The sequence below is a fragment of the Chiloscyllium plagiosum genome, unplaced genomic scaffold, assembly GCF_037043375.1.
Source record: "Chiloscyllium plagiosum isolate Xiang-an unplaced genomic scaffold, Cpla_swu_hap1 HiC_scaffold_12, whole genome shotgun sequence".
NCBI lineage: Eukaryota > Metazoa > Chordata > Chondrichthyes > Orectolobiformes > Hemiscylliidae > Chiloscyllium > Chiloscyllium plagiosum.
In genome coordinates this window covers 31,356,759-31,376,564 of record NW_028270150.1, presented here as the reverse complement: position 1 = coordinate 31,376,564, position 19,806 = coordinate 31,356,759, and the positions used below count along the sequence as shown (strand labels likewise).

Sequence of the window (19,806 nt, the reverse complement as noted above, 5' to 3'; positions counted from 1 at the left end):
GTTTTCCTTGTTGATGTGGGGAATTAGTCAAAGCAATAGGAACCTCTTGCCATCTTTCTTGCCTTGGCACCGCGTTTTATCTGCTGCGCGCTATATTTTCATGTACCTAGCAGTCCTATAGCTTTGAGTGACGAGCGGTAACGATATAGCACTTTTGGAATGTATATCAACTATATGATCTATCCAGTACACATCAAGCTGCCTTGTGTGAGACTCTAAACCAACTTCTTAGATTATTCTCATGTCCTTGATCCACAAGGGGGTTGGGGAGAGAAAAAGTTTGAAGCCTCCATTAGTTTCGGGCTGGCGAGGGGAGCAGCATTTGCAACACGTTCCGCCCACACTTCGTGACGCTTCATGTTGTCAATTCAACCACCAAAACACTGGCGGCTGTTTTCTTTATTTTCACCCAAAGGTCAGAAAGCCAATCGGACGTGTTTTACATTTAGACACGCCATTGGCGAGCCCCGTGCGGGGAAAGTCTGACGCAGAAACAGATGAAGTGGGAAAAGGAATCGGCGCGAGCTTTTGATTTGAGGGTTACACGGGACCGTGTATGGTCGCCGATTGAGGATTACCTGAAGCTGAGGTGGGAATAGAGCGTGTCAGGAGAGGTCGGCAAACCGAGGAGGGCCCGGAGGCTGAGAGACTCACACTCTCTCCAGCCATGGGGACGGGACAGAAGCTAAACAGTTTCAGAGCTCAGTCAGCCTGACTCCTCCCGCGTTCATCCACTTGGGAAAACAAGGGTCACCGGGAGGAGGAGCAGGGTGGATAAATGATGGAAAATCTAGCACTGTTGGAAAATAGCCCTCAAATTGGGAATTGATGCTGCAACTTCTCTAGTAAAAGGACCTGAGGAGGGTTTACTTCACAAGGGGACAAGATACAACTGAAGACTTTCCTACCTCCAAGAGATTTTAAACATGATTACACTCAGCGGCCAATATACTTAATTTTCTCGAATTCAATCATTTAACAAACGCACCTGAATTGCGCGATGAGGAAGTGCTTTTAAAAGAAAAAAATTGAGATTTGCACCTTTTTAAAGGAGCCGACCCTAGTAAGCTAGGGATGACAGTCCAGCGGAAAGCCCCTGGTACAGTCTGGTGGTGAAGAGACAGCCGACACTATCTGGGTGTGGAGCGCTTACTGGAACTGCAAGTTTACAAATCAATGCCAACTCCACTGGACTGGAAATTTAAACCAATTCGGGACGGCACTGCCAACAAGTATTGGCAAGCGAACAGGATGGCGCGGTGAGGAAAACTGTTCGCTCCGTAGCGCAGTTTTGGATATGCGCTGGTAGTGGACACACGCGGGGACAGAGAGCGTCTGCACTATACCGTACACCAAGAGACAGCAACCTACATTGAGTGGTGCACGCTGGCAGTTCGAGACAAAAACGCATCCAGAACTGGAGGCAATACAGCTCAGTCAAACTGGTGGTAATATAACGCGGAAACTCGGAGCACTGGCGCACAGCCAGAACTGGGCGTGCCGGCCTCTGTGATTCAACCCTCGCACCGTTTCAGGTATTGGGTTCTATACTGTCCCCCTGCTCTTCAGGTGCGGTTTCTAAACTGTCCCCAATATCCTCAGGTGGGGTTTCTATACTGACCCCAATCTCCTCTGGTGGGGTTTCTATACTGTTCCCCTGCCCCTCAAGTGGGTTTTCTATACTGTCCCCCTGCCCTCAGGTGGGTTTTCTATAAGTCCCCAATATCCTCAGGTGCGGTTTCTAAACTGTCCCCAATCTCCTCAGATGGGGTTTCTATACTGTCCCCCTGCCCCTCAGGTGGGGTTTCTATACTGTCCCCTTGCCCCTCAGGTGGGGTTTCTATACTGTCCCCTTGCCCCTCAGGTGGGGTTTCTATACTGTCCCCTTGCCCCTCAGGTGGGGTTTCTATACTGTCCCCAATCTCCTCAGGTGGCGTGTCTATACTGTCTCCCTGCCCCTCAGGTGTGGTTTCTATACTGTTCCCCTGCCCCTCAGGTGGGGTTTCTATACTGTTCCCCTGCCCCTCAGGTGGGGTTTCTATACTGTCCCCGTGCCCCTCAGGTGGGGTTTTCTTTACTGTCCCCCTGCTCCTCAGGTGGGGTTTCTATACTGTCCCCCTGCTCCTCAGGTGTGGTTTCTATACTCTCCCACTGCCCCTCAGGTGTGGTTTCTATACTGTCCCCCTGCCCCTCAGATGGGGTTTTCTTTATTGTCCCCCTGCCCCTCAGGTGGGGTTTCTATACTGTCCCCTTGCCCCTCAGGTGGGGTTTCTCTACTGTCCCCTTGCCCCTCAGGTGGGGTTTCTCTACTGTCCCCTTGCCCCTCAGGTGGGGTTTCTCTACTGTCTCCCTGCCCCTCAGGTGGCGTTTCTATATAGTCCCCCTGCCCCTCAGGTGGGGTTTCTATATAGTCCCCCTGCCCCTCAGGTCGGGTTTTTATACTGTCCCCTTGCCCCTGAGGTGGGGTTTCTATACTGTCCCCCTGCTCCTCAGGTGAGGTTTCTGTACTGTCCCCCTGCTCCTTAGGTGGGGTTTCTATACTGTCCCCCTGCTCCTCAGGTCGGGTTTCTTTACTGTCCCCCTGCTCCTCAGGTGGGGTTTTCTTTACTGTCCCCCTGCTCCTTAGGTGGGGTTTCTATCCTGTCACCCTGCTCCTCAGGTCGGGTTTCTATACTGTCCCCCTGCTCCTCAGGTGGGGTTTTCTTTACTGTCCCCCTGCTCCTCAGGTGGGGGTTTCTATACTGTTTCCCTGCTCCTCAGGTGGGGTTTTCTTTACTGTCCCCCTGCCCCTCAGGTGGGGTTTCTATCCTGTCCCCCTGCCCCTCAGGTGGGGTTTCTATCCTGTCCCCCTGCTCCTCAGGTGGGGTTTCTATCCTGTCCCCCTGCCCCTCAGGTGGGGTTTCTATCCTGTCCCCTTGCCCCTCAGGTGGGGTTTCTATCCTGTCCCCCTGCTCCTCAGGTGGGGTTTCTATACCACCCCCTGCTCCTCAGGTGGGGTTTCTATACTGTCTCCCTGCTCCTCAGGTGGCATTTCTATCCTGTCCCCTTGCCCCTCAGATGGGGTTTCTATCCTGTCCCCTTGCCCCTCAGGTCGGGTTTCTCTACTGTCCCCTTGCCCCTCAGATGGGGTTTCTATACTGTCCCCCTGCTCCTCAGGTGGGGTTTCTCTACTGTCCCCTTGCCCCTCAGATGGGGTTTCTATACTGTGTCCCTGCCCCTCAGGTGGGGTTTTCTTTACTGTCCCCCTGCTCCTCAGGTGGGGTTTCTATACTGTCCCCCTGATCCTCAGGTGGCATTTCTATCATGTCCCCGTGCTCCTCAGGTGGGGTTTCTATACTGTGCCCCTATCCCTCAAGTTGGGTTTCTATACTGTTTCCTTGCTCCTCAGTCTGGGTCTCTATACTATCCCCCTGCTCCTCAGCTGGCATTTCTATCCTGTCCCCGTGCTCCTCAGATGATTTTCTGTACTGTCGTCAGGCCCCTTAGGTGGTGTTTGTATACTCTCATCATTCCCCTCAGGTGGGGTTTCTATCCTGTCCCACTGCTCCTCAGGTGGGCTTTCTATACTGTTCTCCTGTTCCTCAAGTGGGGTTTCTGTACCATCTTCATGTCCCTCAGGTGTGGATCTATACTGTCCTATGTTCCACATATGGCCATTCAATACTGTTCTCATCACTCTTAAATTGGATTTCTACACAGTCCTCATGTTCCTCTAGTGGGATTTTTATGCTGAGCTCATGTTCCATACACTGCATTTCTAAACTGTCTCTACATGTCGCTCAAATGGGTGCCTATACTGTCGTCATACTCTCACTTGAGTGTCTGTGCTGTCCTCACAAATCTTGGGTGCTGTGCTGTGCACTTGTCTTTGTGTCTATCACACACTTCAGGTAAGTGTACCTGTGAGGTTTTGTGTTGCATTATTTACTTGGGGCAACTTGGTGACAACTGCTCTTTTTCTGGCTGTCCAGGGCCTGTGACCTACACACCTGAGGAGGACGTCACCTGGAGATGGGTGGTCAGAGAAAAATTTAAAACGATGTGAACTGCTAGTTGTCAATACACGATGCACCTGCTTGATGGATGTCATAGGAGACAGATACCAGTGCTTCTCAGTGTGATCTATGTTCTACTTATTTGGACCAAAGAGATGGGCGCTTCAGGTATTTTTTCAGGTAAGGGAACATTTTATTTAAAAAACACTCTACCAAGTAGTCAATAATGTGATCAAGAGTTTAAGTGTTTGTAAATGTCTATTTTAGTTTAATTTGACACGTTATTGCCGTGTACGTCAAGCACTTCACTGATTATTATCGTTGATATGAGGATTATGGAATGACATTGTGCATCCAGTCAGTGAATGTTGACTGTGTTTAAAACTTTTCTGTCAAATAAATTGTTTGAAGATTAAAGCTGAACTTGAAGTTGTATCCTGAAACATACAGAATGGGATGATATGTGAGAGAGAGGAGCCTTGAACCTTCCTATTGCAAATCTGATTCTGAGTTTGTCATTACCAATAAGATGGCAAAGAGTGGTGGATGGGGCTGTTCATCATTGTTGTGTTCCTTTTAACCTCAGCTTTAAATAATAGATATTGTAATCAACTTTTCAGTCTCTTCAATTAGCTATCATTGATTAATATTTAAGCATGGGTGTTTCTAAAATTTGAATTGCAGAAAATTTTGTAAAATGTTTACTTGTGAGTAGATATAAATAGAGATATAATTATAAGTATTTGTCCTGCACATTAAGTAAATGGTAATGATAATGTTGACATTGTGAACTCTCTTTTGCTAGTTATGCCGACTATTGAAATGTCTAGTTAAGCATATCAATACAATAGAATTTGCCTCAGTAGACTGCTGCTTTGTTCCTTAGTGGTGGGAACTTTCTTTTGGAGCGAGTTTGTATAATCTTTTTATTTATAAAATTCACTTTGTTTAAATAATCCGAGGTTTCCCTTTGGGCAGCACATAACTAGCAAATGACCAAAGGTCAATCTACTCCCACACCTTCACTGTTTTAGTTTATGGCATGTGGGCATTGCTGGTTAAGTCAAATGTAAAGTTAAAAACACCAGGTTATCGTCCAACAAGTATAATTGGAAGCACTAGCTTTCGGAGTGCTGTTCCTTAATTAGGTAGCTGTGGAGTAGGACCATAAGACACAGAATTTATAGCAAACAATTACAGTGTCATGCAACTGAACTGATAGTTGCATGACATTGTAATCTATCTTCCTGAACCGCAGCAGTCCATGTGGTATAAATACCATCATTTTTGAAAGAGGGGTCCAATCTTTGACACATGAAAGTAATGTAACAATGATTATTTTCCAAGTCAGGATGTGTGTGACTTGGTGGGATACTTTCAGGTGGTAGTGTTCCTATGCTTCCGCTGCATTGGTCCTTCTATGTGATAGAGATCATGTGTTTGGAAGGTGCTGTCAAGGGAGTTTTGGCAAGTTACTGCAATGTATCTTGTAGGTAATAATCATTTGTACCAAGGGGTTGGGGGAATGCTAGGTGGAGAACAAGGAATCAATCTTGTGTTGACCCAACTCCAAATATGGTGCAAACAGAAATCCTGGCATCTTGTGATTTGCATGAGGCTATTTATACATAAGCAAAGTTAGAAATTATTTTACATGCACCTTGTAGCTGTTACACTGTTGGCAGAGGGACAAATATTTAAGATGATGGACGAGGCATTGATCAAGTAGGCTGCTTTATCCTGAATTGTCTTATAGCTTCTTGCATTTTGTGGGAGGTCTCTTATCTAGCCAAATGGAGACTATTTCAGTAAAATCAAGGCTTAGGCCTTGTAGATGGTGAACAGACTTTGGGGGCAGGAGAAAGTGTGGTCAGGAAATGAGTCACTCATTACAGAATTTTCAGCCTTGGACCTGCTCTTTAAGCTCAGTATGTCATCCTAACCAAGGCTAAAGTAACAATTTTACTACTATTACTTTCAGGCTAATGCAAAACAATTTTGAGTGTGCCTCTGTGCAAGAGCTGCATTGTAACTAAAGAAGGGGATAGTATTGAAACCAAATGTTGTAATAGGACTATAGAAGCTGTTCTTCTGTTACATTTTAAAATTGCCTAACCACAACGCAATATGAAGCCAAGTTCGAAGTGTCTCAGAAGCCTGTTGCATCTCATAAAACTTGTATTCTTGGCTTAAAATGTTAAAATATATGCCATAGGCTAATTTTCTATGACAAAATAGAGCACCCTGATGATGGGTGGAGCAATTGCACTCCTTACTTGTTGACAATAGCCAGTGGACTGAATTATTTTCATGGTTAAGACTCAATTGCATGTTTACCAGAGCTGCAAGTATTTACTGAGCCCTGAGGGCTCTTGTGCTGTAATGGTAGTATCCCTGTCTTGTAGCCCAGATTCAATTTGGCTTCAATTTCCAACTACTGTGGAGGTGTGTCTATGCAACTTGATTAAATGAGTACTGAGAGGGAGCTTGTCAATACAGAACAGTGTAAATGTGGCAGGCACTTTGATTGTGAGTTCCAAGTTTAATTTTAATGGGGACAGGGGGAGATCATTATAAGGTCATGCATGGAACTTAGTGCTTTTGGTATCAGGAGCAGATAAAGAGACTAATATCATATCTTTGATGTGTAATGCAGCAGTACCAGTTAGGACCACAGATCAGCTAAAATTATATGCTGCCACTGAGTAGCACACAGGTGATACATGCGACTGCCAGTGACATTTGAAAATGAAATTGTTGGCCCAATAAAATCCTCTCCTTCTCCATATTTTTATATTCCCCTTGTGTTAAAAATTTGCCACTTCGGAGAGATGATTGTATAAATTCAACCAAATATGCATCAGCTGATTGCTTTTCCGTTAGAACAACAACATAGTGCAGCAAGTGTTTAAGTTGAGTCTTTTAGCAGCACACAGTACTATGACTATAGCATAGCAACAGCTGAGATCAGTCTTTGAATAGTTCTGTTTCCAAATTATTCAGTAAGAAAGTATTCAACCACCATTCCCACATGGAGATAGGGAGTTCAGATACATGGAAGCTAACAATCATGAACCCATATCCCATGACTCTAACATATTGTTTCATTCATTTCTGTTTAACTGCTCTTTTGAAATGAATACTGACAGTGCGGTTACTTTTCAACTTATATGGAAGATGAGATGAGTTGAGGAAACAAAGCATGTTATTAAAATTGTGGATGTGGATTTGGATGTGGATTAAAATGGTGTTGTCAGTTAGCGAGTTTTGAGAAAATTTGTAGCTCAGTTTGAGGTTCTGGATGTAGGTTTGCTCGCTGAGCTGGAAGGTTCATTTTCAGACATTTCATCACCATACCAGGTAACATCTTCACTGAGCCTCCGGATAAAGCACTGGTGATGTAGCCACTTCCTATTTATGTGTTTGGATTTCCCTGAGCTGGTGATGTCATTTCCTGTGATGTCAGTTCGTATGGCAATGTCGCTTCTTGTTCTGTTTGTCAGGGGGTGGTAAATGGGATCCGAGTCAATGTATTTGTTGATAAAGTTCTGGTTGAAATGCCATGCTTCTAGGAATTATTGTGCTTGTCTCTGTTTGGCTTGTCCTAGGATGGATGTGTTGTCCCAGTTGAAGTGGTGTCCTTCCTCATCCATTTTTTTTGGATTAGATTAGATTCCCTAGAGTGTGGAAACAGGCCCTTCACAAGTCCATACCAACCCTCCGAAGAGTAACCCACCCAGACCCATTTCCCTTTGACTAACGCAGCTAACACAATGGGTGATTTAGCATGGCCAATTCACCTGACCTGCACATCTTTGGACTGTGGGAGAAAACTGGAGCAAACCCATGCAGACACAGGGAAAATGAGCAAACTCCACACAGACAATCACCCAAGGCTGGAATTGAGCCTGGGTCCCTGGTGCTGTGAGGCAGCAGTGCTAACCACTGAGCCACTCACACTAGTATCCTTACATACAGATGAGGAAAGACAAAACTTCGACTCAGACAACACATCCATCTGAAGATAAACCAAACAGAGACACCCACAAGAATTTCTAGAAGCATGACATTCCAACTGGAATTCTGTCAACAAACACATTGACTTGGATCCCATTTAACACCCCCTGAGAAAAAGAACAGGAAATGACATCACCGTATGAAATGATGTCACCACAGGAAATGACATCTCCAACCCAAGGAAACCCAAACACATAAATAGAAAGTGGGCTACACCACCAGTGCTTCATCCGGAGGCTCACTGATGATGTTACCTAGTATGGTGATGAAATGCCTGAAAATGAATCTTCCAGCTCAGTGAGCAAACCTACATCTGGTATTGTCAATTGTTAAAAATGGTAATTGTGGTAAAGAAAGTTGTAGGACCCTTTGTTCTGTGGTATTGTTCCCATACTAAACAAACCAATACATTTTAAGGATAGAAATACTATTGTTTCCAGAGATCTAAATTTCTGATTTATGCTGAACTACTTTCTCTGTGGATTGAACGTCTTACTGCCTGTACTTCTTATAAATTGTCTGAAAATAAATATGTAATTGTGGCATTAATTAGCTGGGTGAATATCATTGTTTTCTGTATTAAGGCTAGCTATTTTTCATAGTTACTTTGTTCAGGAAGATGACACATTATGCAGTGGATCTCATGAAATGTGTTACACCGGTAGGCATTTGTTGAATTACTTCATCCATATTAAAGGCCCATAGGGTTTTGAGGTAACAGAGAATATGGTTAGTCCTGTATCAAACCAAATCAAGGAGTATTGTGAAAATAGAAGTAATGGAGTTTTGTCTTTGGCATGAGCCTATTTACACATAAAATAAGCAAGGTTAGAAATGTCATACTTTTTTACTGTTTTAATTGCAGTAAATTCTCGATCTTGATTACTTCAAGCGTGGCATCAGGACTGTGGAAATATAGTTGTGAAAGAATGTTCATACTTTCACTTAATGTATTTTTAACATTGTGTTCCCTTAGTTTGAGCTGTTCTTTAACTAACCTTTCCCAAGTGTACAAAGTGACAAAGCCACTTTTAGGACTGTAAGAAATGCAAGCAATGAGTCATAGCCATTGTTAGAACCTTGGATATGACTACTTCCTGAATTTCAGAAGGCAGTTATCTACCATAACAACTGAATTTTTTTGCATGCAGAAAGCTAAGTCTTCTTGTGATTTCAAGAAAACGTTGAAAGTAAAATGAAACTTCAAGAAAAAAACATTATTAAATATCATTCTGGAGATTGTATTAATTTTAATACAACATATTTTCATTTGCCATTTTATTCATGTCAAAGTCAGTTTACATTTTTGTTGTTCCTGTAACAGATGCATGCACCAAAGTAGGAGATATTGGTCAAAGGCATAGGTCAGCAAGTCAGTACACTTTGTAGCTGAGGGAAACTTGCAGCTGGTGTTTTCCCATATATCATATGCCCTTGTCTCTCTCATTCGCAGAGTTTACCACCCACAGCACTTTAGTGCCAGAGAAAACACATGTTCAAATTAGTGGATGAGTTCCTGATCATACAGAATGTGGGTATTTTTTACTGAGGCCAGAATTCTGGGGAGGTGCATCGGATGAAGCACTGGTGGTGTAGCCCACTTTCTATTTATGTGTTTGGGTTTCCTTGGGTTGGAGATGTCATTTCCTGTGGTGACATGCCAAAGCCCGAGAGATGTAAGTGGGAGGAATGAACAAGATGGAAAATACCTTCAGAATGAAAACGCCTGGCCTCAGGCCTGCATCAGTTGACTATTATCAGGGTTCCTGTTAAAAGTATTCATCCTATTTTATTCACCATGCATGATCATAACTCTTCAGAGGGGATTTTCTATGCTATATGAGTTAAGTTTTTTACTGTCATGTAGGTAACATCTAGGTAACATCTTCAGTGGGCTTCAGGTGAAGCAATACTGAAAATTCCTGATTTCTATTTATATGTTTGGGTTTCTTTGGGTTGGTGATGTCATTTCCACAGGAAAGATGTTACTGAAGATGTTACCTAGTAGGGTAACAAAATGTCTGGAAATGAACCTTGCAGCTCAGCGAGCAAATCTACATCCAAAACCTCAACCTGAGCTACAAATCTTCTCAAAACTCACTAATTTTACTGTCATGTTTTATGCTTCTCATTGTTGCTTTTTTAAATGAATGAACTCACAGATATTGGCTAATTCACCTTTTGACAGTCTTTCTTTCATTGGAATTCTACTACCCTCCCCCAAAGGCTCATTCACCTCTGTTGTGTGTGTTTTGGATGTGGCCAGGTATATTAAACTACTGTCTGACTTATAGGGTTAATCTGTCACTGGCAGTATCATCTATTGTCTGTATGGCAGAAGGATCTAATAACTGACTTGACTTATTGAGTTTTACATAGGAAAATTAGGGAAGAGATTGCTGGGCCCGTTGCAGAGATATCTGTATCATTAATAGCCACAGTCAAGGTGCTGGAAGACTGGAGATTGGCGAATGAACACAAGCATCACAAGTTAACGGTAGGGTTCTTAGTGAGGTGGAGGAACAAGGGATCTTGGGGTCTATGTTCATAGGTCTTTGAAAGTGGATAGAGCTTGTAAGGCGGCCTATGGTGTATTAGCGTTCATTAACAGAGGGATTGAATTCAAGAGTCGTGAAGTGATGTTACAGCTGTACAGGACTTTGGTTAGGCCACATTTGGAGTACTGTGTGCAGTTCTGGTTGCCTCACTTTAGGAAAGATGTGGAAGCTTTGGAGAGGGTGCAGAGAAGATTTACCAGGATGTTGCCTGGAATGGAGAATAGGTCGTACGAGGATAGGTTGAGAGTGCTAGGCCTTTTCTCATTGGAACGGCGAAGGATGAGGGGTGACTTGATAGAGGTTTATAAGATGATCAGAGGAATAGATAGAGTAGACAGTCAGAAACTTTTTCCCCGGGTACAACAGAGTGTTACAAGGGGACATAAATTTAAGGTGAAGGGTGGACGGTATAGGGGAGATGTCAGGGGTGGGTTCTTTACCCAGAGAGTGGTGGGGGCATGGAATGCGCTGCCTGTGGGAGTGGTAGAGTCAGAATCTTTGGTGACTTTTAAGTGGCAATTGAATAGGTACATGGATGGGTGCTTAAGCTAGGACAAATGTTCGGCACAACATCGTGGGCCGAAGGGCCTGTTCTGTGCTGTATTGTTCTATGTTCTATGTTCTACGTTCTATCATGTACCTGGAGTAGGCTGCAAGGGTGCATTCATGATTCCCAAATGAATTCTCCACTATTTAAGCAACGTGGTAAGGAAAAGCCAGGGAACTATAGACCAGTGAGCTTGACATTGGAGGTGGGTAAGTTGTTGGAGGGAATCCTAAGGGAATGGATTTACATGTATTTCAAAAGGCAGGGACTAATTAGGATTAGTCAACCTGGCTTTGTGCGTGGGAAATCATATCTCACGAACTTAATTGAGTTTTTTGAAGAAGTAACAAAGAGGATTGATGAGGGCAGAGTGGTGGATGTAATCTATATAGACTTCAGTAAAATGTTTGACAAGGTTCCTCATGGGAAACTGGTTAGCAACGTTGGATCTCATGGAATAGCGGGCAAACTAGCCATTTGGATACAGAACTGGTTCAAAGATAGAAAACAGAGGGTGGTGGTGTAGGATTGCTTTTCAGACTGGAGGCCTGTGACCATCAGTGTGCCACAAGGATTGGTGCTGAATCCGTTGTTTTTCGTCATTTATATAATGATTTGGATGTGAACATAGGAGATATGTTTAGTAAGTTTTCAGATGACTCTAAAATTGGAGGTGTGGTGGACTGGAAAGAGATTCCCTCAGAGTGCAACAGGATCTTGATCAGATGGACCAATGGGCTGAGGAGTAGAAGATGAAGTTTAATTTAGATAAATGTGAGGTGCTGCATTTTGGAAAGGCAAATCAGAGCAGGACTTAATACACTTAATGATAAGGTCCTGGAGAAGGTTGCTGAACAAAGAGACCTTGGAGTGCAAGTCTTGGAGTGGAGTTCATAGTCCCTTGAAAGTGGAGTCACAGGTAGATGGGTTAGTGAACAAGGTGTTTGGTATGCTTTCCTTTATTGGTCAGAGTATTGAGTATAGGAGTTGGGAGGTCATGTTGTGGCTGTACAGGACATTGTTCATGCCACGATTGGAACGCTGTTGTGAAACTTGAAAGAGTTCACAGAAGATTTACCAGGGTGATTTACGAGGAGGGTTTAAGCTATAGGGAGAGGGCTGAATAGACTGGGGCTGTTTTCCCTGGAGATTTGGAGGCTGAGGGGTGACCTTCTAGAGGTTTATAAAATCATGAGGAGCATAGATAGGGTAAATAGACAAGGTCTTTTCCCTCGGGTGGGGGAGTCCAGAACAAGAGGGCATAGGTTTATGGTGAGAGGATAAGTATTTAAAAGGACCTAAGGGGCAACGTTTTCACACACAAGGTGGTGTGTGTATGGAATGAGCTGTCAGAGGAAGTGATGGAGGCTAGTACAATTGCAACATTTAAAAAGGCATCTGGATGGGTATATAAATAGGAAGAGTTCAGAAGGATATGGGCCAAATGCTGGTAAATGCAACTAGATTTATTTAGGATACCTGGTTGGTATTGAGTTTGACTGAAGAGTCTGTTTCTGTGCTGTACATCTCTGAGTCTTATCACTCTCCACACCTGCTAGAAATGCAGTTCCTCAATCCGAAAGTGGAGAATTCATCTGGAAATCATGAATGCACCCTTGCAGCCTACTCCAGGTACATGATGCTTGTGTTCATTTTTAAAAAAAAAACTATACCTGCTTTTAAATTATCAAGAAAATGCACTTTACCTGTGACTAATGTAATCAGAAAGTATTCTATATAATATTCTAGATTTGTGAAATAAAACCTGATAATCACTATTATGTAGATTTATATGGTTACATGTAGACATTAATATCTATATTAAGTAGTCCTATTTCTATAAAATAGTTTTCAGTTGTGTATAGTCCATACTGATATCGTAAATAAACATAAATATTTACTCAATATGGATGTAGTTAGATGAAAGGTTACCTCCATGTGTTTGGTATTCCATATTGATTATTGAGAATAGGATGGGTTGGTTGTGCAGAATAAAACTAATTGCCAGTTTTATATGAAGCTGCTTCTCTATTCACAACAAACTTTTATTTGTTTGTAGCACACTAAGAATAAGTTACACTGTAGTAGTGTACATTGAACACTAAATGATGAAAATCCTAACAACAGTGAGAATGTACCCACAGCTTGGGCTGTAATGGCTCAAGAAAGCAGCTTACCACCATCTTTTCAAGAGCTGTTAGAAAAGGGCAACAATTGCTGGCCCGACCAGTGCCATTCACATCTCATGAAAGAATAAAAGGAAAATAGTGGTGCCATAGATATAAAGAGCTGCCAGGCATATCCAGGAAGCTGAGCTCCTAATCCGCTGCTTGGGGAACTTAAAGTGTCTCCTGCCACCTGCAGGATCCTGGAGGCTGACTAGAAAATCTAAATTGGCCTCCTTTAAAATGATCTGGGAGGAGACCTTATTAAACTGTGTCAGCTGCCCAACACGTAGTGAGCTATGGCCATAATAGAAGCATGTGGTTAACTGTTCGCTGAACTTCACAAATGGCGGACAATTATTTACCACAACTTGCATTCCTTTTGGGAGAAGGAACAGGTTATTCAAGCTTTCAAGGGAAAGATGAAAATAAAAGGAAAATTCCTTTAATGATGTTATTAAGTTCCTTCTTAATGTTTATTTCTCTTGAAATGACATGAAAGATGGGACTAGGAATTAGCACTCTAGCCATATTTTAACTCCTATGTGCCTCTAATCCTGACCACAGTGGGGTATAAAAGCCTAGTCCATGATAACATGCAGATGCTGGAGAGTCAGAGTCGAAAAGTATTGTGCTGGAAAAGCACAGCAGGTCAGACAGCATCTGAGGAGCAGGAATGTCGATGTCTCGGGCATTAGCCCTTCATCAGGAGTGTAGAGGGGAAAGGGGGCTGAGAGATAAATAGAAGGGTGGGATTGGGGCGGGGGGGTAGGTAGGTGGGAAGGCACTTGCTGAATGCAGGTGGGAGTTAATTGTGATATGTCAGTGGAGAAGGTGGAGTAGATAGATGGGAGGGAAGTTGAACAGGTAGGACAGATCAAGAAGGCAGTGCTGAATTGGAGGGTTGGATCTGGGATTAGATGGGGGGGGGGGGAGGGGAGATTTGGAAACTGGTGAATTCGATTTTGATGTTGTATGGTTGGAGGGTCCCAAGATGGAAGGCATTCTTCCTCCAATTGGCAGCTGGGTTTGTTTTTTCGGTGGAGGAGGCCCAGGACTTGCATGTCCTTGGGGGACTGGGAGGGGATGTTGAAGTGATTGGCACACCTTGGTGGGGTTGGTTGGTGCGTGCGTCCCAGAGATGTTCCCTGAACCGCTCTGCGAGTTGGTGTCCTGTCTCTCTGATGTAGAGGGGACCACATCGAGAGCAACAGACACAGTGGACGAGGTCATAGGAGAATAAGTCAATATTCTCCTGATTTTTATGCACCCATTTATCTCCAATGGGATTGCTCCTATACATCAGAACATATATGCTGTAATTTCCAAATTTGGAGCAAATGTGAAATTCAAGTAGAAATATTTCACCCAATGTTACTAGGCGTATGAAATAAATAGGAGAGCGTATAGCTTGAGATTTAATGAGGGTGTTTAGCCATTAATAATTGTTCCAAAATGTATCCCTATCTAAAAAAAAACTCCTGTACTTAGAAATATTGTAGGCAGGAGTTAAGCCTGTTAAGCCGGTTACCCTTTTGTCAGACAGAATTGTAACTTAATGAAAGTTTAATTAACACTTTACATGTTGCTATTTTAAAAAAAATATATTTAATGCTGCCAGTTCTTACCTAATTAAAGTCTTTAGAGAATCAACTTGAAAAAAGAACCGTAAAGACATAATAGGATTTCTTTAGGCTGTTTTGTATTAAACTTGGCCCATTTGAGTTGAGCTCTTGAAAAGTTACATTAGTGTTTTTCACAAGCACTCCAGTGACTTATGGTTTTGTAAAATACATTTATAAGCTCTGTTAGCTGAGGTCAGTGAAGGTCCAATGCATTCGATTTATTTATAGACCTTTGCTATTGTTCTTATTCGGCTGATGATTAACTACTTTTTTTGTTTTATATGGCCAAAGAACAAAATGTGCTGTACCTTATGTGGTACTTTAGCTGTTTCTTCTTCCACCAATGTAAGACTTCTGCTTGACTTTTTCAGATGGAGTTCCATAAACAATCTCTTAAGTTTATAAACTGGATAATATGTATACAAAAATTCATTTTTGTTTCTTCACAATGTTGTGCATCCCTTAGGAAGCGTATTTTTGTTTACTCATCTCAGTATGTTATTACTACTTTGTCTGTAGTGATTGAAACTACAACTGTCTATGAGCTCTGTTTTCATTTCAGAATTATTGTTGTAATAAATAGCAGTCATGCTTCTTAGGACTCTTAGGCGCAGACGGCCAAACATTATTTATATTGCATTGTTACAGATATTATCATGTGTGTCACAATGTAGTTAATAGTTTACGAAGGGAATCAAGACCTTGCCTCACTATTGTTAGCAGGACAAGATCATTCTCTACCATTTTGGCTAGAGATGTTTAGATTAGATTAGATTACTTACAGTGTGGAAACAGGCCCTTCGACCCAACAAGTCCACACCGAGCCTCCGAAGAGCAACCCACCCAGACCCATTCCCCTACATTTACCCCTTCACCTAACATTACGGGCAATTTTGCATGGCCAATTCACCTAACCTTCACATTTTTTTTTTGGACTATGGGAGGAAACCGGAGCACCTGGGGGAAACCCACTCGGACATGGGGAGAATGCGCAAACTCCACAGAGGCAGTTGCCTGAGGCGGGAATTGAACCCGGGTCTCTGGCGCTGTGAGCCAGCAATGCTAACCACTGTGTTCCGAGTATCCCTTAACTTTCACAACTGGTTACTATTGGACACTTCACCTATCTGGCTTTGCACTAATTCTTTTTTAACTTGGCTCAGAGAAGAACATTGGTTGAAACTACATGGCATAGCTTCCAGGCAAATAATTAACTTATAATTCTGATACTCGGAAACTGTAGATAATTTTTAAAAGTTGCTTTTTATCAAAATATTCCAGATGTCTTGCAACTGGTCAAACCACTCCACTTTAAGCAAAACGAAAATTTATTTAAACACTACATTTTAACAATTTATTTTAAGGCGCGGCACGGTGGCTCAGTGGTTAGCACTGCTGCCTCACAGCACCAGGGTCCCAGGTTCGATTCTAGCCTTGAGATTCTAGTCTGTGTGGAGTTTGCACATTCTCCCTGTGTCTGCATGGGTTTCCTCCGGGTGCTCCGGTTTCCTCCCACAGTCCAAAGATGTGCAGGTTAGGTCAATTAACCATGCTAAATTGCCCATAGTGCTAGGTGCATTAGTCAGGGGAATGGGTCTGGTTGGGTTACTGTTTGGAGGGTCGATGTGGACTTAGTGGGCCGAAGGGCCTGTTTCCACACTGCAGGAAATCTAATCTAAAAGATCTATCAGTCATGTTTTTCCTGGTCCTTTTTTTTTTGAAAATTAGCATTTTAATTTTGTTACTTAAGATTTGGAAAAATTAACCAGAACATTTGGAAAAAGCCAATCTAGTGCTCTGTGATCTAATAATGCTTGATATAGGTGAGAGATTTACCAACAAGGCATGAAGTGTTTCCAAACCTGTCCTGATAAAACCACCCATCATTCCATTGCTGATCTATTTACTAGCCGATTTGTCCTTCTAACTTTGTTGAGTGAAGATTGCCAAATTATAACTAATTATGGAAAATTTGAGAACAATTTATATTGAACATATGCACTGGAAGTTGAATTATGAATGCCCAAATAGAGAAAACAGAATTTAAATTTAAACTGAAAGGACTGTGGAAGCTGTAAATATCATTTAATGCCCTCTTGAATACCTTAATTAGAACTGTCCAGTACACATCCAAACAGTGCATTTCACATCTGACCCTCACACTGTCTGAAAAATGTTTTTTCTCAAATCATGGTTACTTCTTCTGCAAATTACTTTAAATCTGTGCCCTATTGTTCTAGATCTTTTGACAAGCAGGAATAATGTCTCCCTGTCCACTCTGTCCAAAACCCCCATGTTGAAATCTTTAGTAAGATCTCCTCTTTAGCTTCTTTCCAAGTAAAATACTCCCAACTTCCCCAATCTGTCTTAATTATGCACGGCGGCTCAGTGTCTAGCACTGTTGCCTCTGAGCACCAGGGACCCAGGTTCAATTCTAGCCTCACGTGACTGTCTGTGTGGAGTTTGCACATTCTCCCCCTGTCTGCGTGGGTTTCCTCCGGGTGCTCCAGTTTCCTCCCACGATCCAAAGATGTGCAGGTCTGGTGAATTGGCCATGCTAAATTGCCCATAGTGTTAGGTGCATTAGTCAGAGGGAAATGGATCTGGGTGGGTTACTCTTCGGACATTCGGTGTGGACTTGTTAGGCCAAATGGTCTGTTTCCACACTGGGAAAACAGAAACAAAAATTGAGGTTGCTGCAAAAGCTCAGCAGGTCTGGCAGCATCAGTGAAGAGGAATCAGAATTAATGTTTTTGAGTCCAGTGACCCTTCCTCAGAACTGACGATGGCTAGGAAAATATCGGTTTATATGAAGAAGATAGGGTAAGGGGTAGGGGAGTAAACAATAGGTGGGGATAGAGCCCAAAGAGAGAGAAGAACAGTTGGACAGACAAAGGAGGGGATAATAATCTGGCTGGGAGGGTGAATCGCGGTTGATGGTGACTGTTAGTGGTTAACAATAGGTAGTGTGTCAGCTATTGTTAGCCACTAACAGTCACCATTAACAGCTATTCATCCTCCCAGCAGGATCATTATCCACTCCTTTGTCTATCCAACTGTTCTTCTCTCTCTTTGGGCTCTATCCCCACCTATCATTTATTCCCCACCCTCTACCCTATCTTCTTCATATAAACCGACAATTTCCTAGCCACCATCAGCTTTGAGGAAAAGTCACCAGACATTAATTCTGATTCCTCTTCACAGATGCTGCCAGACTTGCTGAGCTTTTCTGGTAACTTCTGTTTTTGTTTCAAATTCAAATTTGCCTTATTATGTTGTCATAAAAACAATAGAGTTCCCAGTGATAGAGTTTATTTATTGGATTTTATTTAAATTAATATAGCTGTAATTAGATTGATCATGATATTATCTGAAATGGGTATCTGTTGACTTGCTCCACAGTCTGACAGTCATAAGAGATCAGAGTTTAGACTGTGGTGCTGGAAAAGCACAACAGGTCAGGCAGCATCCAAGGAGCAGGAGAATTGATGTTTTGTGCATAAGCCCTTCACCAGGAAGGCTTATGCCTGAAATGTCGATTCTCCTGCTCCTCGGATGCTACTTGACCTGTTGTGCTTTTCCAGCGCCACACTCTCAACTCTGACCTCCAGCATCTGCAGTCCTTACTTTCTCCTAGTCACAACAAATAAGCCATTGTCACCGGTAATTGTTCAGAGGATCAATCACAGCAGCCAGAAAAAAAGGTGGAAGAAAAGGAGGGCAACCAGTCAAAGCATCAGTGTGTCCAAGATTAACAGCCCACACCTTACTGCTGTTTAATTGAAGAAACCTTTCCACAGAAATGCTTCATCATCAGACTTGGACTACAACTTAAGATCCATCAATAAGTCCACAATTTACATTCAACAGCTTCCTTGTGAAGACCACAATGAAAATAATATCAACTTTGCTACCACCAATTTGAATTACGTTTAACCTGTGGCAAATGATTGAAATATGAAGTGCCAAATCGATTTTTAAAGAACAAACTTGTGGGTCAGCAGTGATTGCCCATTCCTCGTTTCCCTTCAGAAGTTGGCAGTGAGCTGCCTTCTTGAACCACTGCACTGCTGTAGTTTGGCTCACATTGCTGTTATGGAGGGAATTCCAGGAGTTTGGCCCAATTACACTGAAGAAACAGTGATCTATTTCCAAGTCAGGAAGGTTAATGACTTGGAAGCACAATTGTAAGTGATGGTGTTTCCATGGTATCTTCTGTCCTTATCCTTCTGGGTGGAAGTGGGTGTGGGTTTGGAAATTGCTGTCTTAAGGAGCCTTGGAGAATTTCTGCATTGCATCTTATAGATAAGTATACATTACTGCTACTAAGTGTTGATGGTGGACAAAATGAATGTTTGTGGATGTGGTGCCAGTATTATCACTGGCTTGTTAATCTAACGACCCAGGTAATGTTTGAGGTACCCAGGTTCAAATCCTGTCATAGCAGATGGTGGAAATTGAATTCAGTAAAAAATAAATCTGGATTTAAGGGTCTAATATTGACCATGAAACTATTATCAATCATCAGGAAAACCTATCCAGTTCACTAATGTCCTTTAGGGAAGGAAACAGCTGTCCTTACCTGGTCCAACCTCCACGTGACTCCAGACTCACAGCATTGTGGCTAGCTGGGCAATTAGGAATGGGTAATAAATGCTGATCTGGTCAGCAATGCTTACATCCCATGAATGAGTAAAAAAAGAAAAGTCATGTGAGCTGCTTTGTTCTTGATGATGTCAGGCTCTTGAGTGTTGTTGGAGCTGCACTCACCCAGGTAAGCAGAGTATTCCATCACACTCCTGACATGTGCCTTAAAAATGGTGGACAGGCTTTGAGGGGTCAGGAGATGAGTTGCTTGCTGCAGGATTCCCATCCTTTGAGCTCCTCTTGTAACCAATG

General features: G+C 42.7%; 1 protein-coding gene across 3 annotated transcripts in view; it reads left to right on the top strand.

The window, feature by feature from the left end:
• The window catches only part of eva1c (eva-1 homolog C (C. elegans)), a 157,468-nt gene that overhangs the window by 195 nt on the left and 137,467 nt on the right, over nucleotides 1–19,806 (top strand). The window contains exons 1-2 of one of the 3 annotated variants that reach the window (XM_043701327.2): nucleotides 63–1,535; nucleotides 3,972–4,175. In XM_043701327.2, coding sequence (XP_043557262.2) covers nucleotides 4,067–4,175 — 109 coding nt within the window. In that variant the 5' untranslated portion in view covers nucleotides 63–1,535; nucleotides 3,972–4,066. Of the gene's footprint in view, nucleotides 1–62; nucleotides 1,536–3,971; nucleotides 4,176–19,806 lie in introns of those variants that run through there. The other 2 variants (XM_043701324.2, XM_043701326.2) reach the window with 2 other exon arrangements.